This window comes from Ursus americanus, chromosome 14 (assembly GCF_024610735.1).
Source record: "Ursus americanus isolate L20-20 chromosome 14, mUrsAme1.1.p, whole genome shotgun sequence".
Lineage (NCBI taxonomy): Eukaryota > Metazoa > Chordata > Mammalia > Carnivora > Ursidae > Ursus > Ursus americanus.
In genome coordinates this window covers 1,935,918-1,957,902 of record NC_142140.1, presented here as the reverse complement: position 1 = coordinate 1,957,902, position 21,985 = coordinate 1,935,918, and the positions used below count along the sequence as shown (strand labels likewise).

At 44.1% G+C, this 21,985-nt stretch overlaps 1 protein-coding gene across 6 annotated transcripts in view; it reads right to left on the bottom strand.

Annotated features, from left to right (window-relative positions):
* The window catches only part of KBTBD12 (kelch repeat and BTB domain containing 12), a 71,611-nt gene extending 58,740 nt beyond the window's left edge, over nt 1-12,871 (bottom strand). For 2 of the 6 annotated variants that reach the window (XM_045812434.2, XM_087866729.1), the window contains exons 1-2: nt 12,714-12,871; nt 3,751-4,932 (exon numbers count right to left, since the gene is read on the bottom strand). In XM_045812434.2, coding sequence (XP_045668390.2) covers nt 3,751-4,820 — 1,070 coding nt within the window. In that variant the 5' untranslated portion in view covers nt 4,821-4,932; nt 12,714-12,871. Of the gene's footprint in view, nt 1-3,750; nt 4,960-10,737; nt 10,796-11,027; nt 11,074-11,983; nt 12,083-12,713 lie in introns of those variants that run through there. The other 4 variants (XM_087866727.1, XM_087866726.1, XM_045812436.2 and 1 more) reach the window with 4 other exon arrangements.
* Nucleotides 12,872-21,985: the final 9,114 nt, after the last annotated feature.

The window sequence follows — 21,985 nt, the reverse complement described above, 5'->3', positions numbered from 1 at the left end:
CATGGAAGTTGGAAGACAATGCTTCTTTCCTGGAGGGCATGTCACAAACTGAATGCAGAAACTCAACAAACCCAGTCATCATTGTCTTTTGTGTAATCTACATAGGAAAACCAGTCCCTAGAATCACAATTGATATTTTCACCACTGCTTTTTTTTTTTTTTTTAAAGATTTTTATTTATTTATTTGACAGAGATAGAGACAGCCAGCGAGAGAGGGAACACAAGCAGGGGGAGTGGGAGAGGAAGAAGCAGGCTCATAGCGGAGGAGCCTGATGTGGGACTCGATCCCAGAACGCCGGGATCACGCCCTGAGCCGAAGGCAGACGCTCAACCGCTGTGCCACCCAGGCGCCCCTCACCACTGCTTTTAATTGTACTGGATTTTAGAAGAGGAAGGAGGATTAAGGTGTCAAGTGTGGGGGATACCGAAGTAAAGCTGGTGGGTGAGTATATCAAAAGAACTAAAAAATGGGTTTTTGGCTTTCTGAGACATGGTTTAAGAAAACAGGCCAAGAATGAAATACATCCCATGAACTAGGAAGTACGTGTTTGCAGGGCAAGCTTGCTAATCTGATTTTTAACACTTTGAACTGAAAATGGGGAGAGAAAATGCCCAGATAAAACTATAAAACATGTTATTAAGAAAAATGGATATGACATTAAAAGGAAATAGTGACAAAAGTGGTTCAACATTCACAGACGTTGATAATGTAAAGACAACACTTAGCTCCTCAGCTGTGTGCACACCCAAGTATGAGAGCGAGTTAAAGGACACGGAAAGGTATATCTTTTTTAAAAAGAAATGACCTACTACAGTACAGGTCTACTTCCTAAGTCAAGAAGAAATATATCTGCATAGAAATCTATGAACTATAGAGAGTAGAGGCAAGTTGAAGAGCATCCAGCAAAGATAAAAGGGATAGGAACAGAAATAACAGAGTAGGAATGTACCACGAGAGGATCATTTCTCACATGTATCACAAAACTGGCGCTAACATGACGTTCAGTAGTGCTCTAAGATTTTAACTACCCGATATCTGCTGGAAGTCTGGCTCATTGAAGCCCAAAGCAATGCTTCTGATAATTTCATTATTTGTCTTGTTGACCATTTCATTACTGGAGGAGGTGAGCAGGGTAACTGATGCTTTGGCCCTGACTCTGACTACTGTGGAGGAGCTGGCTGGTGATGAGAACGTAGCTGAGTTCAAGACAGGTAAGAAGGAAAACACCGAGTTTGTAGTTAGACATATGACATCAGAAAGGGAAGTAGGCTTTCAAAAACAGTTAAGAGGAGAGATGCTTGAGGATCATAAGAGAAAGACACTTGGACAGGGTTGGATGTTTATTAAAAATGATGACAGTCAAGAAATGGGTAGAAGGGGGCGCCTGGGGGGCTCAGCCGTTAAGCGTCTGCCTTTGGCTCAGGTCATGTCAAATTAATAAATAAAATCTTAAAAAAAAAAGAAAGAGGGGCGCCTGGGTGGCATAGCGGTTAAGCGTCTGCCTTCGGCTCAGGGCGTGATCTCGGCGTTATGGGATCGAGCCCCACGTCAGGCTCCTCCGCTGTGAGCCTGCTTCTTCCTCTCCCACTCCCCCTGCTTGTGTTCCCTCTCTCGCTGGCTGTCTCTATCTCTGTCGAATAAATAAATAAATAAAATCTTAAAAAAAAAAAAAAGAAGAAAGAAAGAAAGAAAGAAAGAAAGAAAGAAAGAAAGAAAGAAAGAAAGAAAGAAAGAAATGGGCAGAAGACATTTCTCCAAAGAGGACACACAAATAGCCAAAAGACACATGAAAATATGCTCAATATCACTTGGCATTAGGGAAATACAAATCAAAATCACAATGAAATACCACCTCATACTGATCGGAATGGCTAAAATTAACCAACAGAGGTTGGTGAGGATGCAGAGAAAGGGCAACCTTCACTGTTGGTGGGAATGCAAGCTGGAAAACAGTATGGAGGTTCCTCAGAAAGTTAAAAATATAGCTACCCTACAACCCAGCAATTGTGCTACCAGGTATTTACCCAAAGGATACAAACATAGTGATTTGAAGGGGCACCTGTACCCCAATGTTTATAGCAGCAATGTCTACAATTGTCAAAGTATGGAAAGAGCCCAGATGTCCATTGACAGATGAATAAATAAAGAAGATGTGGTCTATACATAAAACGGAATATTACTGAGCCATTAAAAAGTTGAAATCTTACCATTTGCAACAATGCAAATGAAACTGGAGGGTATTATGCTTAGTGAAATAAGTCAATCAGAGAAAGACAATTATCATATGATCTCACTCATAGTGAAATTTAAGAAACAAAACAGAGGGTCATAGGGGAAGAGAGGGGAAAAATAAAATAGGATGTAATCAGAGAGGGAGACAAACATAAGAGACTCTTAAGTCTAGGAAACAAACTGAGGGTTGCTGGAGAGGAGGTTGGTGGGGGGATGGGGTAACTGGGTGAAGGGCATTAAGGAGGGCACTTGATGGAATGAGCCCTGGGTGTTCCATGCACTTGATGAATCACTAAACTCTACCTCTGAAACTAATAATATACTATATGTTAATTAATTGAATTTAAATAAAATAAATAAAAATAATGGCAGAACTGTGGACTGTCTTGATGAGGAAGAAAAAGACCTATGCAAAGAACCTGAGGTAACTGTACAAGAGGCTCTGTGATGAAAAGAAGAGCACTTGGAATCTGACATCCAGGCTCCATACCTGATTATTCTGAGGAAGGCTGTGCTTGCTGCCCAGGGACATGCTCGGCCCCCAAGGGCACAGGGCCAGGTCACTCACCCAGAGCTCTGCAGTCGCTCCCCCATCACTACCAGGGGAGATGAAGGTGAAAAGGGGACTGACCTATAGCTGAAAGCAGATAATGGAATGTTAAAAGATGACAGGAAAAGAGTAGACCTCTTAATCCTTCCTTTGTCCTAACTTTGCTGGCAAGAGTTCCTTTCTCACTGAAAAGTCCGAACAAATCCTTGTACGAGGAAACTGAGAGGGGGAGGGTACTGAAGGCAAGCTTTCCTACCTAGTGCTTATTCTATGGACGTACTTCTTATTTACCCCTTAGACTGGAGCCCTGAATGCTCACTGAATGCTTGCTGAAGAAACAGTAAACAGATGATAGTCCTCACACAGGAGACCTAGAGGACATGCTGCTTCTTAACAGACACTCCTTTCTCCAACGATTCTAGGGCTTGAAGCATTCTTAGGCCACAAACATTTTATGCTATTGGAGGTTTAGGAAAGACCTACAAATTAAGGATACAGAATGAAAGCCGACAGATAATTAGTAATTTTTGGTTGAGAAAAAAATTATTTACTACTCTGAATTATGAACTAAAAAAATCAGTTGAAAGGAATCTGTACTAACAAATTTCTTCTTGTTAAAAGTTGTCTTAAGCTCTTCAAAACTTGTAACTAAGCAATTACATCCTTTCATATGAATCAATAATGAAAGCCACGCATTAAATTGTACAATGGAATCATAACATATATACATTTAACTTACGGAAATCCAGCTGTATGCCCATAACAAATTAAAGGGGAGAAAATAATTTTAAATTGTGGGCGATTTCATCACGAATCTTCTATATATGTAAAATATGTAATTATGGTGTAATTTTGACTACACATCATTGAAGAGATGATCACTCTTTCGGGAGTACTTTCTTCTACTGCTGCTAATGTCAGAGCCAGATAATTAAAAACAACTTACAAATATTTGTGAGATACAAACCTATAGATTTCAACATTCTTGCTCTTTTGTCTAGAGAGTTTAGAGGCACTTGCTTCTCCAGCCACAATTATGGTGTTGTTTTCCATGACCACACCAGCACACACGGTTCCCAAGCCCTCTCCATACTTGGGGGACGAGACAAAATAGGTCTTCTGTGAAGTGGGGTCATAACAAAAACTGGCGTCCCCATAGTTCCTATGTCTTGACCTGATTCCCGAAGAATTGTTGCCAATGCAAAGCAAAAGACTAGTCGTCTCCATGCCATAACGAAGATTTAGAGAGTGCTGCCGGGGCGTCTTGATGGCTTTGAATGCGTTCTGAATTATGTCAATGCAAGCTGCGTCACACAGAAGCATGGTGTTCCTTTTTAGGGCTTGCCTTAAGAAAGAAGGATTTATAAGTTCCAATCTGACTTGCTTCAGAAGCTCCACGAGATGCCCTGTGCGCGATGCTTGGCTGTGATTTACCCACCTCAGGACGAGGTCCAGAATGCTCTCCTCCCTGGATATGTTAAGGTCATCTGACTTAATAAGCGTCAGAAATTGGTGTGCTTCGACTTCTAATATTTCTTCATGTAAGCTGACCTCAGCAAAGTGCTGATACAAATATTTCTTCGATTGATCAGATAAATCTTCAGCTCCAATCTGCTTTGCAAAATAATAGATACCTACACAGTTCGAGGCGTCCATATGGTCCATCATATATCTCTGACACACACTGAAGATTTCTTCCATCTGCATGAAATAGGCAGCCATAGCTACGGTCTGCACATTGACGTTACTGATCTCTAAAGCCGCATTGTACATGTAATTCAATATCACGGACACGCTTTCTGCTGTGATGTCATGAAGTATGACTTCCCTTTGAGTACATTCGAGTAGTCCACAGGTGAACATAGCTTTGAAATAAGGACTAAATGCAGCCAGGACCAGCCTGTGGCAAGGAAATTTCTCCCCTTCTGCTATGAGTATGACATCAATCATTTCTGCTAATTCTTTCATGTTCCTAACTTGATTCAGTAAATTCAAGCCATGTTGGTATTTTTCTTTTCCCTCAGCCTTGCACTCCATGATACACTTTCCAGTGTTTCCACGTACGTCTCCTTCAAACGTAGCTGGATTCTTGCGGGGCTATTTTCATGTCTGATTACTCACAAAGCAACAGAGATGTGCTGGAACACTCCTGAGGGAAAGAAAAGAATCCGGTTTCCTGTAAGAAAACAATTCTCTGTGATTTAAATATGCAGCATTAGTACTAAGAACTATTTATAAATAAGTGTTATTCACTTCAAATGCAGTAGCTTAAGACAACCACTTCTGTATCTAGAAATAATGTCAGTGATCGTAGAAACAGTAAATTATCAACTATAACAACATTAACCTCAGCAGCAGCAGAGATTTTTCCAGGAGGGCTGGGAAGGCCTCCCTCCCAAGGTGAATGAAGAGAAGTGGTAAGATGGTCCATTTTGCAACTGCATTTGCAGTTACCAAATACGGCTACCTGCAGGCCAGGGGGCAGGGGCATTAGGTAACCTGCTCTCAGAGGAGATGGATCACTGAAAATGTCATGTGCCAAAAAACAAAAACCACACTCAAATGTTATAATGGCCCCAGAACCACACAGGATGGCTGAGAAAAAAAAGCCCATTAAAATTCTGCTCAAACTTTTCCTATGGGGCAAATAATTCAAAACAGTGCTTTGGAAAGCACAGCCAAATGTCTGCTGATCTGAGAATTCACAAGACTTGAAACTTACAGCTAAATCATCCTAAACTTAGAAAGTGCACAAAAGCCATCTCGTTTCTCTATCCCCACTCCTTGCTCGGCTTCCCTTTGTTCCTTACTCCACAGTGGCGGACATGGACTCTTCTCCCCTTAAAAAGCACTGGTCTAGTCAGAAATCTCTTTGAGCTAGTTGCCTGTCTTCACCTTGCCCAGGGGAATGGAAACGGTGTTTCAAAGAAGCTAATTAGCTGTTTGGATTTAAAGAAGAATTCCTAGAGTCTGCAACCCTCACGTTGAGGAACACATCTCCAGGCCTTGCCACCCTGTCTGGTTCTTACTTGGCTAGAAGTTGCACGCAGTAAGAATGAGCAATGGTAGAAAAGTCAGTCCTGGAGTTAAGAGAGGGAGAGAGGTGATAATTTCAATCATATGAAAGCATAGTTTGTCAGCTATAAAGGCTCTACATTTTCTACATTTCTGTAATCCTATCAAGATTAGAAATCTCAGCGAGACTTCTCCATCTCAATTCTCACTGTGTCTCAATGAGAAATGGCACTTTTTTCAGTGTTGAATTAAAGTTCATTTCAGGAAACCCGTGTTAAGCAGGATAGGAATGTTTAAATATATAATGGCAACTATAAGACCTAAAAATCACTGTGCTGCAGTGTGTGCAATGAAAACAACCAGCTGATCTAAGAATCTGTGTAACTGAAGTAGGAGTAAAATTCTCCTTGCCAGATTTTCCAGCATTAATGCCTCAGCTTTATTTCAATAAAAGCTTAAGACTTCCTTTGTGAGGCCTTGCAGGTTAAAAGTGAACCTTTGTTTTTTACTTTCATTTGTTTTACATTTTTACAAAGAGAATCCAATTATGGGTAATTAAGAGGTCATTATATTTCCGAGCTCTCCTACAACACATTATGAGTAGCCCAAATCATATTATGTGGGCCTCTTTGTACATAAACACATCACTCAACTTTATAGATGGCAGCTGTTACTTTGAGCTGAAAACCAGAAAAGTTTCCTTACAAGGAGATAAATATTAACGAGTTTCTCCTATTCCATTTGTACTGATACCTAAGAATCACTTAGAGGGTATTGATGTCAGTGCTAGAAAGCCAGGAGCAGTTTCCAGATAGGATCACCAGATCCAGTACAATGCGGGCAGTCCAGACTCACTAGGTCCTCAAGTGTTGACCTTGATGCTGCCAGTAAGAAATGAGATGCTGGGGACTCACATGTTTTGACCACAATCCTAGGATTTTATATCTTTTTTTTTAAAGATTACATTTATTTATTTGAGAGAGAGAGAGAGCGAGAGCGCACCAGCAGGGTATAGAGGCAGAGGGAGAGAGAGAAGCAGACTCTCCACTGAGCAGGGAGCCCGACGTGGGGCTTGATCTCAGGACCCTGGGGTCATGACCTGAGCCAAAGGCAGATGCTTAACCGACTGAGCCACCCAGGCACCTCAGGATTTTATATCTTTAAGACAAAAACCAACCATCTTGTTGAACCTTGTGACATAGGACTATCTTAATAAAAACACAGGCAGCATTAGTTTCAAAAAGAAGTTAAAAGTGGAATAACTAGTACAACATGTGTTCCTTTTCTTTATAAATATAGTAGTGCCTTATAAACAACTTTACAGTGGACAATACTGGGTTTCCCCCAGAATCCAACCTGTCTTCTGTTGGAGTGGATGGGGTAGGACCACTGTGACTGGTTCAGGGACGGGTGTGAGACCGCAGAGATGGGCTTAATGAGAGTGAAACTCAGGTCTTGGGTTCAATGGCTAGGGGTGTCCACGTGTTCTGTAGATGAGAAGTCTGGAACTGCTACAGCCATGTCCCCATAAGCCAGCATGAGGACACAGCTAATACAGGGAAGATGGCAGAGAATCTAGAGCAGTGGGTTTGAAAGACGCTTTCTACCTGTATTTTTCAGTTTTCAGTGACAAACCCTTTCCTTTACTGTTTAAGCAAGTTTGTATTGGGATTGCTGTAACCAACACTCAAGAGATCTTACTGGTATAAACTGACATATGCAAAAAGGTTGAGAAAAGGTTGTCTAAGGTAATTGCAAATATATTTTGTAAAATTCCACTTTTCTTATATTCTTATGTCTTCTATCAGTATATTGTCACGTAAAAGAACCATAGAAACTTCTAGTTATCTTCGTTTCCTTTTTTTTTTTTTACATTTTTATTTGAGGGAGGGGGAGAGATAGAGAGAGAGTGTGACAGGGAGAAGCAGAAAGGGAGGGGGGGAGAAGAATCTCAGGCAGACTCTGCACTCAATGCAGAGCTAACACGAGGCTTTGATCTCCCAACCCTGAGGTCATGACCTGAGCCAAAACCAAGAGTCGGATGCTTAACCAACTGAGCCACCCAGGTGCCCCTTCATTTCTTCTTGATAGAAGGCAATATACACTAAGTCACTCTTCTCAGTTTACCTATTCTCATTAAATGGCCACAACATTTTACAGGTGCAGGAACTGAGTTTTGAACCTGGTTCTATCTGACTCCAAAGTCTGCGCTCTCAACCATTCACTCTTGTGGAAGTGTGGGCAAAGTAGGGCCAGAGAGTAAATATTTCAGGCTTTGCAGGCTCTAGGGTCTCTGTCCTAACAACTCAACTCTGCTGTTGTAATGCAAAAGCAGGCATAAATAATACAGAAACAAACGAGCATGGCTATGTGCCAATGAAATGTTTTAGGGCTATGGAAACTTGAATTTCATATATTTTCATGTGTCATGAAACAGTATTCTTCTTTTGATTTTTAAAAGCTATTTAGAATGATAAAATCCATTCTTAGCTTATGGGCTATACAAAACCAGGCCACAGGTCAACCACTCTTGCTCTATTGTTATAAATAAAGCCACTTTCTAGATCCTGAGTAGGAAAATATCCCATCTGGGTTCCTAACCTCCGCTTCTCTGCTTAAGCCCAGCTGAAGAGTTTTGATTCAAAAAGATTCAGAAAGATCATCTGGTTGTCCCCAGGTTTCCCAAATATAAATCAATTTCTCGAATAAATACTTTATTTGGATGCAGCCTGTCTGCCCCAAATATTGACTTCAACAACGACAAATGCTTTTAAAACAGAAATAACTGTTTCCAACATTCTGAAAAAACATTTATGAATTTTTTAGATGGGCGTATGTATTTGTTAAGTATCCCCTTTTCCCACTTGCCTTTTATGTACCTCCTGAAAGCTACTCGAAATTTCTATGGATTTATGGACCAAAGGAATTTACTGATGGAAATCCTGAAAAATACCCAGGCCGTTAAATGCACCACCACACTTTAAAGACTTTCTCAGCATTGTGTCCTGTATCTATAAGGTGCAGAGAAGATACTAGCATTGCAGATGGGGTCTTTGAAGGGACAGAGTCCCAGGTTTGCATCTCCGTTTAGCCACCTACTTGCTATAATCCCAAAATGACTTAACCTTTCTAAACGTTGGTTTGTTCATCTGTGAAATGGGAGAATGTATATAAAAGTCGTTAAGTCAGCTCTTGGCATCCAAGTGCCCCATAAAGGAAATCACTGTTATTCTACAGTGATGTGTCAGAGTGCGGCTCGAGGCTGGAAACCCGGGCTCTGCTGGGTTACCGAGGCCTGGCTTTGAATCCTTGCTCTGCTGTCTGATAACGTGAGCAAGTTTCTTAGCCTCGTTCAGTTTCCTCACTTGAGATTAGCTTGGAGAATTGTTTAAGAATAGTTGGGAGAATTAAATAAGGCCATGGTGTACAATACATCATTTGCTTAGTAAATCTGCTTCGTACTGCTGAAGCAGGATACACCTGTATAAATAATTTTCTAATAATAATGTTTGGGTCCATATACAAACTGCTTGTGGGTACAGACACAGCTCATAAATAAAAGAGCTGACAGCAACTTTTTCTTATAATGAGGGCAGAGAGGGCATTCTCCTCTCATCAGCAAAACAAAACTGTATAAATGTTCTCAATGATATCAGTGGCAAGTTATTCTCTGCTCCAATTTATAGAAGACTGAACTGGTGCATTCATATTAATAGTACCCATAATAATAGAGAAAAAATGAGTAGCAAGATAAATACAAATCACAAGAATAAAGCCTAATTACTTTGCAAATCCAAAATGCAGTTATACCCATGTCCAGTATATTTAGTTTTGAGAGATGGACTGCTACAAATTTTAATGTGGCATAAAAATGTTAATTTAAGCTGCCAAGGATTTGCTTTTATAATGTTTAATATTATAATCTTTACATTATCTTTAAAGTTCCGACTTTTTCTACATAACAAATGATACATGAGCTTGCCTCCATGTTTTGTTGAAGTTAAAAGTAGTTTAAATTCATAGTAGCGATGCTTGAAATAGCAAAAATTTGGAAATAACCTAAATATTGATTAACATGAGAACAGGTCAACTAGAGGATATTCACTCAAGAGAACACTGCACAGCATAAACACAAAATGAACTAGAGCTGCATGTATCAACATGAATTTCACAAACACCATAATGTGTGCAAAAGACTGTAGAAGAGATGCTACAAACCACTGATCTCATGTTTAAAATCATTATGTTCTAATAGAGTAAATATAGACAATATATTCTGACAGAATAAATATAAACAATTGGTAAATCCAGGAAAAGATATATAGGAGTTTTTTATACCATTCTTAGAACTGTGAGTTTGGAACTACATCAAAATAAAACATGAGGGGCGCCTGGGTGGCTCAGTCAGTGAAGCATCCAACTCGTGATCTTGGCTCAGGTCATGATCCCAGGGTCCTGAGATGGAGCCCTATCGTGGGCTCTGTGCTCAGCGGGGAGTCTGCTTGAGATTCTCTCCTCTCTGCCCTTCACCCTGTTCACGTGTGCACTGTCTCTCTCTCTCTCTAAAAAAAATCCTAAAAAAAATTTTTAGGGGCGCCTGGGTGGCTCAGTCAGTTAGTTAAGCGTCTGCCTTTGGCTCAGGTCATGATCCCAGGGTCCTGGGCTCGAGCCCTGAGTCGGGCTCCCTGCTCCGCCGGGAGTCGGCTTCTCCCTCCCCCTACCTCTCTGCCTACTTGTGCTCACGCATGCTCTCTGTCAAATAAAAAATAAAATCTATAAAAAGCAATAAAGTCTTTAAAATTATATATTCTTTAAGGATACAAACAGCTGTGGTGGAATATAAAGAAATGAAGGGTAATTATAAAAAACATCAAATTCGGGACAGGGTTGCCTTGAGGAAGTGCGGAAGGAGGGGATACAACTGGAGAACTGTACTTACCGTGGTGAGCACTGCATAATGTCTGAAACTGTCCCATCGCTATGTTGTGTGTATTCAGCACACCTGAAACTGCTACAACATCATATGTCACATGTACTTCAATAATAAAGATTAAAAAAATGTATCCTGAGCCTATCTTCGCCAACACCATCCCTCCTACAAACATCATGAGGCCCTTCACAATCTGGCCATCTCCCCACCGTTCTTGCCTCATCTCCTGGCTTTCCTTCCTTACACTTTTCAGTCTTTTAGTAGTACCGAACCACTAACAATTCTAATGCATACGTTACCTTTACACATGTTGTTCTGTCTGGAATATCCTTCTCCCCCTTCCACCTGAAAGAATACAAGTGGCTCTTCCAAATTCAGCTCAGACATCACCTGTGAAGCCTTCTCCGCGCCTTCCTTGCTTGTACCTCTAACATAGTGACTGCTGTGTCTGCCTGCCTCCCCTTTCAATGACGAGCACACAGACGGTAGGGGCTCATGTTTTAGTCATTTCCGTACTCAACATGTTAGTGATGATGCCTGCTGCGTTAGGGCTGCTCAGTGAGGCCTGTGCAACTAAATGTTTTGCTTAGTCCTAAATTACAAGTTCCTTCACCTTTTTTTCTTCTTGTTTTATTCATGTTAATAAACCATTATCTCGAAGATGCTTTTCTACATTTAAAAGTTGTGCTTGATTCTTCAAGTTGCTAATGCTTTGTCCAAGTCAAGCAAATCACCCAGAATCCTTAGCTTGGTTTCCTTGATGCACTGCGACACCCACTTCTCACTTCTACTTTCAAAATTAATTCCCAGTTACCGCGTGCTCTCAGGAATTCGGCCCCAATTTTTAGAGAACTGAAGCCAGAGATTGCAAATTGGCTGCTCACAGACTTTTTTTCTGCAAACTAGTTGTCAACATGCGAAACTGCCACATTGTAACATCTACTGAAAAAAATGAAAGATATGGCGACAGTGGAGTCTTAATTCCCATGGTGACAACAGTGTGCATGACCTGAGTAGACAGATGCCACCTCTCAGATGGCACATCTACTCTCCTTTCCCTAGCCCCCATTATCCTTAGTGTCAGTCCTCATTTATAATTCTTCTCACACTGTTGCTTCCCGCCCCCCTTTAGTTACCCTACAGCCACTTATCTGAGACCTCTGGTTTTCACCATTCCATCCCCACACCTTATTTTGCTCAGTATCACAACCTTGCACAGACAGTGGTAGAAAATGGCTCAGAATACCCACATTACCTTAAATGCACTTTGAGTCTCCCATGAGCATGGAAAAACACCTGATTCACTTAATAGCAATAATCCATCGCGCACACTAGGTGTTTAATAATGGCCAGGCTGTAAGTGATAAAGCAAGTAAGGTAAGTTTCCTTTTTGCTTTCCTTTGAGGAGTTGGCACTGTTTTGCATTCTCAGGGCACTTTAAACTTTTCAGAGTGCTTTAATATGCATTATGCAGTAGCTCATTAGTTCCTCTTAAGAATCACGAGGGGGGAAGAGCAGGGCAATTATATTCCTGGCTTTAAAGTTAAGAGAGTTGCCTGGGGCTACTTCCGATGCTTAGTGAAGTTTTTTAAAGTGCCAGGCACTATTCCAGGCCCCAGGCAGAAAGCCAGGAAGGGAAAGACAGAAGGGTCCCTGCCTTTACGGAGCTTACAGTCTAGTGAGGGAGGCAAACGTTAAGGTAGATAGATAATGCTAGGCCAGTGAATACTGCCGTGTTAAAGAGGGAAGAGACTCCTGGCTGAGCAAAACTGGTCTGGAGAAGGAAGCGACTGCTGGGCTGAGCTGTGAAGCCAGGAGCCGGCCGCATGACCACGGGAGGGAAGCGCAGTGGGCCCCGCAAGTGCCAAGGGTTGGGAGGCTGCCCCCAGCTCCAGCCCTCCTCGACCTTTCTCCATTGGCCCGGCCCTGGAGCTAAGACAAGGCCCTCGATGGGGGCCCGCGTTTTTTCTGTCACCGTTACTTACAAGCTGCTGACCCCCGGCTTGAGGCTCGGCCCCACTGGCTCCGCAGAGGCCGCGGCGATGGCGCCGCGACCTGGCCCTGTGGCCGCGCTGACGGGGCCAGGCTGCCCGGGGCGGGGCAGCTAGCGGGCTTGACCGGCCGGCACTGCCCAATATGGGCCTGTGAGGCCCGGCGATATAAATAGACGGCGCCGGGAGCGCAGGGGACCAAGGGCTGGAGCCCCGCGTTGGGGGAGGGAGGGCGCTGGCAGCTCCTCTGAAGTGACAGGTGCTCGCCCTCGGCGTCCCGGGAGCCGGGGATCGGACCGCTCTGCGCCTGCGCGTATCGTCCGAGCGGCTCCGCGACGGCAATCCGCAACCTGCAGGCCCGCGGGCGGCTCTGCGCCTGCGCCAGTCTTCCCGCGCCGGCCCGCGTGCCAGGGCGGCTGAACGTCCGCCGGGAGTGGGCGAGGACCTTGTTCAGAGATTCTGCAAATCGGATTTCTATAAATGACACAGCTATCCGCTTAATCTTTTAAAAAAATGCAAACGACCAGAACCCACTATGTGTGGGCTCCCTGAATGTGGCCAGGGAATTGGGCTGCTAGATGAAATGCCCAGTTAACTATGAATTTCAGATAAACGACTAACAGTTTTTAAGTCCCAAATATTGCATGGTCAATTCACATTTAATGGAATGTGGGTGCTTGTGGTGGCTTCTTTTGGGTTTTGTACTTTTATTTGCTACGGCTGGCAAGTCTACCTGGAAAAACCAGCAGCCCCATGACCTTCGGCCTCAAGTGGGAGATCCCCTAGAAGCCTGAGAAAAGACTGATTAGTTATGTCCAGGTTTGGGGTGGTGCAGGGAGGAGGAATGTTCTCCGGAGGGAAGTGTAACAGAATATCTGCTGTGTGGATAAGGCGGTACTATTAGGTCAGCCGGTTTAAAATAAAACAAATTTGTGGTAACACAAAATTGTTATCTTACGCAAATTTATTTCTTATATTCTGCAGATCAGACCTCCAAAACGGGTCTCGCTGGGGTAAAAGCAAAGTGTCTGCAGGGCTGCACTTTCTTTTTTTTGGGGGGGGGGGGAGGCCCTAGGGGAGAATCTGCTTCCTTGCTTTTCCAGCTTCTATTAACTGTACTCATTCTGTCTGCAGCTCGTCTTCAAAGCCTTTGGAAACAGAGCTGAGTCTTTCCCAGATTGCACTGGTACTGATTTTTCTGCTTCCCTCTTTTTTTTCTTTTATTTAAATTGTGGTTAAATATACACAAAATTTACCATTTACCAAATATATACAATTTTAACCATTTTTAAGTGTATAATTCAGTGGCATTAAATACATTCACAATGTTGTGCTGCCATCCCCACTAACCATTTCCAGAATTTCATCATCAGAAAGAAAAAAAACAGTTTCCCAAACAGCAATTCTGTACCCATTAAGTTCCCCATTACTCCCTTTGCTCCCCTGCTTCCCCTCTCCTGCCAGCGCGCGGAGACCTCTATTCCACTTTCTGTCTCTATGAATTTGCTTATTTCAGGGGCCTCGTACAAGTAGAATGTTGTCCAACTACGTCTGGCTTATTTTCCATTGTGTGTGCTCTCATGGACATGCATGTGTGTATGCATTTACACACATACCATGTTTAAAACAAAACACATTTCATTTTGGTGACTACAATTCCTTAAAGCATTTTAGAAGCTCATGTCGGCCCTTGCGAGCATTTATGTTTACGTGTACATATTCGAGTTGTCTGATGAACCTCCCGTTTCCCTTTCCCACAAACATCTGATCTGTGAGCCCCGTTTAGGTCTTTGGACACCTGATTCTATTCCTGCTTCTGGTTTTGTTTACAAGATGACTGTGCTAAGCTAATGAACCTTTCTCCGTTTGCTCTGAAGACTCTGTTTGATTTCCCATGTGGCTGCTTTATTTCCCCTCGTTCATTTGTTTCTAGAGGAAGTGAAACATGGTGTCAGGAACTAGGGCTTCCTGTGGGTGTAGAGGCTAAGTTGGAAGCTGGCCTCTCCGGGATTTTTGCTGATTCTCAGATGATTTGCCAGATGATTAATGAAGGATTAATATGATCAAATATACTGATGTTCCAAAACCTTGTTGCAGGGAACGTGCTTTTCGAATAGATTATATATGAGCGTGTACTTACTCAGAAGTGACTTACTGCTTCATTGTGTAGCCTTCACTTTCTTACAATGTGGAGTTGCTTCTCCTGTATTCCTTCGGGTATATTTTGCCATTTCGTTTTAATTTATTCCTCCTTCTGGTGCCTTGAAGCTAATCTACCCGTGCCTGGCTCCCTTTGGTTTTGATTTGCCTCTGGGAGGCTTTTCCTTGATAGAGAAGTCACTTTTCTCCCCACATATCCGCTCCTGCCCCATGACATCGCCACCTTTTAAAGGAAAAGTACACCCATCCGAATTACTGTTCCTGACTCTGGTTCCTATCTTGAACTATTGTCTATCACTTGCCTTGGGCAGTCCCTTGACTAGGGAAAACCAGGCTTATAAGTGAAAAAATGAATAACCAACCCGATTATTTCAAACTTAATTCAACAACCTGCCCCAAAAAACAGCCTGCCACAGGATGACAAATGGATACACGTGAGTGGTATCAGCTTTCTTTTCTTGGTCTTCGTTCTTACTCTCCTGCTGTGGTTCTTCTGCTGTATCTTCTTGTTTGTGGAGTGATATTTCTGAAATATTTTCTCTTTCTTCCCACCCTTCTTCCTTCATCATATATTTCCTTACGATGCTTTGCTTCTCTATGCCATTTCAAAGTTGAAAGTGCTCCAGGCTCATTGCCTCTGGGTTTGGGGGGTGGAGGAATCAGGACCTCAGAAAACCTGGCAGGTGGGGAATGGAAAAAATGCTCTCTTCTGATTTCAGAAGGCTCGGCTCTTTCAAGAAAGAAATGAATTCTTGGCATGTGTAATACATTTGGGAGGAAACCTAGATTCCAGTAATGGATCTTCTTCCCGTACCCTTTCCCCAACTGAGAAACAGGGAGGTCTCTGGAGGAGACGTAATAAAGACCCATGCCCTGTTCAGCCAGACTAAGTGTGGGGAGGTTTGGCAGCCAGAACCCAAAGAGAAGCAATGACTCCATATCTTCTTGGCCAGCGAGGGTTTCAGGTAACCATTCTAGAGGCTTGTGTATCCTCCTGGGGCCCCAGTGGTGGAGAGAGCCACTGAACCAGAGAGGCCCATGGAGGTACGTGGAGACTCTTGCAAGACCAAGGACCTAGGGGCAATGGACCTCTCGTGGATCAATGCAGACAGATGATGGACCCTGAGCATGCGAAGGCACACCCCTTGGCCTGGCTCCAGTGTTGGTTAGACACCCCTACCCCCCAGAACTTGGATGCAACTCTGGGGAAAGGGAAGGTTTGGCCATCCTGGTAGCATGGGAACTTCAGCTAGAACGTGTTGACACGAATCAAGTAGTGTTTCACCCACACTGTAGTTTGTGGACTGTGGAAATGGAGGGCTTGACACCCACAGTCTGCTGCAGAAGCGTGAGCATCGGCGTGGGCGACGGGATGCAGGGAACCTAGAGATTCTTCTTTCAACTTTAGTTTCAGCAAGCAACAAGGAGCAACTTGAAAGGGAGAGATAAGAAACAGGAACCAAAGTTACCATTAATTAATGTTTTTTGTCTGTGCTGGTTCTGTTCTCATCCTGAACGTTAGCCCCCGAGGGGCAGGGAATGCGTCCTTCTTGTTCACTGCAGGACCCTCAGCACCTGGCACAAAGGCGGTGCTCGGTGATTATCAGGGAAGGAACAAGCGAGCGGGTCAGAGCTGTTTGTTGCCGGTAGTGGAATTCAGTGTGGCTAGTGTGGGATGCCCCGGGAGCAGGCTTGGATGTTCGAGCCCCGGGGGCGGTGTGTCCCAGGGCAGCAGTCAGAAGAAAGGCCCCCATCGCCTGCTGCTGTGCCCGGTGAGGGCATGCACTTCAGAAACTTCCACAGCTGCCTCACACTCTCATTTCACAGAGCTCGTCAGGGGACCTTGATGCACCTCTGGGTGACTTGACTCACCTCCACCTCCACCTCCAGGTGTCCTGTGGGTGCCTCTGATTGACAGAAGCCAGGTCACCTGTCCACGCCCTGGCTTTGACAGAGCCTAAGAAATGGACCCTGAAGAAAAAAGGGTTGTTGTACTTTCTAGCTCTTATAGTTGGAGGGTTGGGATGCATGTTGCCACACCCCCTCCTCCTCAGGTTTGTGGGCAATAAGGCACGAGGCCACTACGACCTGACAGGGCCAGAGGTAAGTGTGTGTGTGTGTGTGTGTGTGTGTATGTGTCTGTGTGTGTGTGTGTCTGTGTGTGTCTATGTGTGTGTGTGTGTATGTGTGTCTGTGTGTCTGTGTGTGTGTGTCTATGTGTGTCTATGTGTCTGTGTGTATGTGTCTGTGTGTCTGTGTGTCTGTGTGTATCTATGTGTGTGTGTATGTGTGTCTATGTGTGTGTGTGTCTATGTGTGTGTCTGTCTGTGTGTGTATGTGTGTCTGTGTGTGTATGTGTGTCTGTGTGTGTCTATGTGTCTGTGTGTGTCTGTGTGTCTATGTGTCTGTGTGTGTGTGTGTCTATGTGTCTGTGTGTGTGTGTCTATGTGTGTCTATGTGTCTGTGTGTGTCTGTGTGTCTGTGTGTGTCTATGTGTCTGTGTGTGTCTATGTGTGTCTATGTGTCTGTGTGTGTCTATGTGTGTCTATGTGTGTGTGTCTGTGTGTGTGTCTATGTGTCTGTGTGTGTCTGTGTGTCTGTGTGTGTCTATGTGTCTGTGTGTGTGTGTGTCTGTGTGTGTCTGTGTGTATGTGTCTGTGTGTGTCTATGTGTCTGTGTGTGGGTCTGTGTGTGTAGGGGCTGTGCCTGCACCTTTAGGCTCAGCACCTGTGGGTACGGGAGGGCCGGGGGTTCTAGCAGCTGCAACACCTTCATGTTGATTTCCTTATTGGCTGTTTCGGTCTCAAGGGCTCAGAGCATCGTTGCCTGTGGCTGTCACATGGAGCTCACCCTTACAGAGCTTCATTTTGGAGCATGCGTCCACACCTGTCATGGCTTCTCATCAAGCCCAAAAGCTCCCGGAGGCCAAGGGCTCTGTCCTGTTCACCTGTGTGGTGCATTCACAGGCCTGCCTCAGGCCCTCCAGAGAACAGATGGTCAGGGAGCGTTCACTGATTTGGATGACCGAGAGGCAAGGCTGGTAAGTGACAGGAAAGCAGGGCTGGGGTGAGACATCGCACCCCGGTATCCTAACCTGGCACTGCTCCTGTGGCCTCCTGGCCTCCTGTAACTCAGACTCCCGGAGGATAAAGGCAGAGCCAAGTTATTAGGAGGACGAGCGAGGAGAGCGAACGGATGTGAAAAAGGGCTCTGATAAACTATAAAGCAACTCGACGTCATTCTCCCTGATGAGGCATGTGATATTCACCGGAAACTCCTTTCCCCAAAAATCTTGAAAATGGGACAGAAAGCCATTTCTTCCTGATAATATTGATTGTATCCTGTCTTGAGGCAGAGATATGGACCATATTTCTTTTGGAGGCTCTTCCGCTTTCAGAATCCGTCACAGGGAAGCATGGGGAAGGGAGTCATCTAGCTACGAAGCCATGCTTTCCCCCTTCTGTGGAAGAAAGCATGCTCAGACAGTCCAGCCTTCAGCCCGCAGGTATGCAAGGCTGCACCCTGAATCTAATAGATCTGAGGGGTTTTCAAAGATCATGAACTTCCTGGAAGCCAAATTTCTCTCTATATCCCAAGATTATTTCATGTTCCCCAGCAATGAAATCCTCAGATCCTAAGTACACGAATACTCAGATCTTGGTTTTTAAGCAAGTAGCTTCTCAACACGGTTGTAACTAATTATTACTGTCTGCTGCACTATGATGCGGTGACCTCTATTTATATACCGTGTAAGTTAAGGTATATAGGCTCTGCTGCTCTAACATCGAATTTGAATGATAGTTCCCTAACGAGAAAGGAAGTTTATTTTTCTTTCATGCAGAATAACAGGGAGTGAAGGAGCAAATGGGGCAGTGAGAGTTAGGCTGCAATAGTAACAGGCCTCAGCGTTTCCCGGCTTGACATAATAGAGATGATCTTTTGCTTACGCAAAGCCCGAGGCAGGTATTCAGGTCATCAAGGTAGCTGTCCTTCAGTGGTTCAGGGACTCTGGCTGACAGTGGCCCTGCCTAGGGCCCCCGGGTGTTCATCTCCTGACCAGCCAGAAGGAAAAGGGTGCAGAAAAGGGTACGTAGCAAGTTTGTGGATCAGGTCCAGAGGGGGCAAATCTCACACCTGCTCACGTCCCATTGGAAAGGATGAGGGCACATGGTCACACCTAGCTTTGAGGAAGGGTGGGAAGTGGAGTGTAGTTCCGTGTCCAAAAAAAGGGAAAAAAGACTTTGGTGGTAGCTGTCTGTCGTGGACCAACTGGAAGCAAAGACACTGAATGCGGACCAGCACGTATGGAAACAGGACATTGGTTTCTCCAGATGTTTGGAAAATGGGGTTCTGAGATAGAAACATTTGAGAAAGGCTGTGTTCCATATCCCTAATTGGAGAATCAGAATGCAGAATTAAAGGTTCTGATGAATCCTGCAGTAAAAATGCAAAGCATTCCCTAAACGTTCTTGACTCTGAATCAATGATAGGAATATGGGTCTGGGTATGATGCACGTTAAGACCCTGTGGGGCACACCTGGGAAACAGGTATGGAGGAGGACCTCAGGGTAAGTTTGGAATATGTTCAGAAAGAAGCTTTAAGTCTCTATAAAGACAAGAACTGAGAGACATCCTTGGAAAGGGGGAGATCCCAGTGTCACAGAGGCAGAAGTTTATGGGATCAGGCAGGGAGTTGGGAAGGAACAGAAACCAAAGTGGCACAAACACCTCCCCATCTCCCAGACCTACTAAAGACAGCTGTAAAGGAAATAACAGAGTGCTGTCGCCCATGCACGTCGATGCTGGCTTGCACCTGGCACTCCTGCTGGGGCTCTGACTCCATCTCCAGCAGGTGGTGGTGCCGGTGATTAGTGGGTCATGTGAGCCGTGCTGTTTGCATCATGCCTCCTGCCCAGTTCTCATTTAATCCTCACACCACCCAAGAGCGTGTGTGGGGAATAACAGGGCGGTGCCACCGGCCTGGTGAGGGATTCTGGCCATGGAAACCCGCCCCCTCATTCCGTATCTGTTATACTAGCTGCTTCTTCATCCTACTGATCATTTTCCCTTTGGATCTTTAGCTGGTCCCCAAGTGTGAAGAGAGGGTCTCCTGTGGTCTTTTCTTGCTAGAGTTTAACAGAGCAAGGCTTTGTGGCACTTTGCTAGATATCCCCCAGGCACTGCTACTGTTATGGGTTGAATTGTGTCCCCCCCCCCCCCAGTTCATATGTGGGAGTCCTAACTCCCTGGCAACTCAGAATGTGATCTTATTTGAGTTAGAGTCTGTACAGAGGTAATCAAGTTAAAATGAGGTCATTAGTGTGGGTCTTATTGCGATATGACTGGTGTCCTTATCAAAAGGGGAGACTTCGGGGCTCCTGGGTGGCTCAGTTGGTTAAGCGTCTGCCTTCATCTCATGTCATGATCTCGGGATCCCAGGATCCAGCCCCTCATATCGGGCTCCCTGCTTGGTAGGGAGCCTGCTTCTTCCTCTCCCTCTGCTGCTTCCCCTGCTTGCGCTTGCTCTGTCTTTCTTTCTCTCTCTCTGTCAAATAAATTAATTAAAAATCTAAAAAAAAGGGGGGGGGATCTGGGGACAGTCATGCATACAGTGTGGTTGCCCATGCAAGTGAAGCTGGTTATCTACAAGGCAAAGAAAGTGCTGGAATAGACCTTTCCCAGTCCTCAGAAGGAAACTGCTGCCCCTGCCATCACCTTAATTTTGGACCTCCAGCCTCCGGCACTGCCAGAAGATAAATTTCATGCTGTAGTGGTGCCAGTGTGTGATACTTTCTTACAGCAGCCCTAGAAACGAAACTACCACCCCACCGCTACCCCCGGGGAGATTCAGTCTTCATTGTGAGTGGTGGTGTTCAGGTTGCTGTAAAATGCCTGCGAGGGTTGCATTGTCTTCTGAGCCATTAAGATGTTATGAGCAACTTAGTAAATAGCTTTGCCAAAATCAGGACACACTGTGCAGGTGATCATTTCTTTAATTTACTTTACAAAAGAAAATGAGCTTAGTTTGACCTAATTTGCATATATTTATTTGTTTTTTGGGGGGAGTTCATATTGACTGCTAGAGATTACAATCTTTTCTAAATATTCATAGCCCATCCATTTGAAAACACATTCCAGAATTTTCCCAAGGATGAGCTTCAAGTTCATCAGTCGATAATGATCATAATCCACTTTTTATCAATTGCAACACTTGCCCCTCAGGAGACTTACCGGATCTGTGTTCCTCTAGGATGGCTGGAGACTCCCTCATCCTATTGGCTCTCCTGTCTTGGAGATCTTTCTTTTTCTCCTTTCATTTTGAAAGAATTTCAAACATGCAAAGCGATTTCAGGAATATTACAATAAATTCTCACCCATCTTTCACCTAGGTTCACCAGTTATTAACTTTTTGCCACATTTACTTTCTCTCGATATATATATACTTTCATTTTTTGTTCTACATATAATTGTTTTCTGAATATTTGAGAATAAACTCCATATGTCATGACCTTCCACCCCTAAACACTTACACATGTAATTTTAAGAACAAGAATATTATTTTACATATCCATGGTGTGATTATCAAAATCAGAAAATTGAACATCAATAATAAAACTGTTACCGTACCTATAATCCATACTGAATTTATGCCTAAACCCTCATGTTGCCCTTTGTACAATTTCCCCCAATGCAAGAGCATATGTTGCGTTTATTTATTTATTTTTAAAATTTTACTTATTTATTTGAGAGAGAGAGAGAGAGACAGCACCAACAGGGGATGGGATGGGGAGGGGCCGAGGGAGGGGGAGAAGGGAGAAGCAGGCTCCTCGCTGAGCAGGGAGCCTGATGCCTGATGTGGGGGCTCGATCCCAGGACCCCGAGATCATGACCTGAGCAGAAAACAAGTGTCAGACGCTTAACCGACTGAGCCACCCAGGCGCCTCTCTTCTATTTATTAATCTGTTTTCACTACGTTTCTCTTATTCCAGAACTTTCCCTTCTTTGTTCTCATTGCCAACATGGTTTTAAAAGTCTTTTGTGATGCCGTTAGCAATTTTCATGTGAATCAAACCAAAGAAGGTCTCAATCTTCATGACTTAATGCCA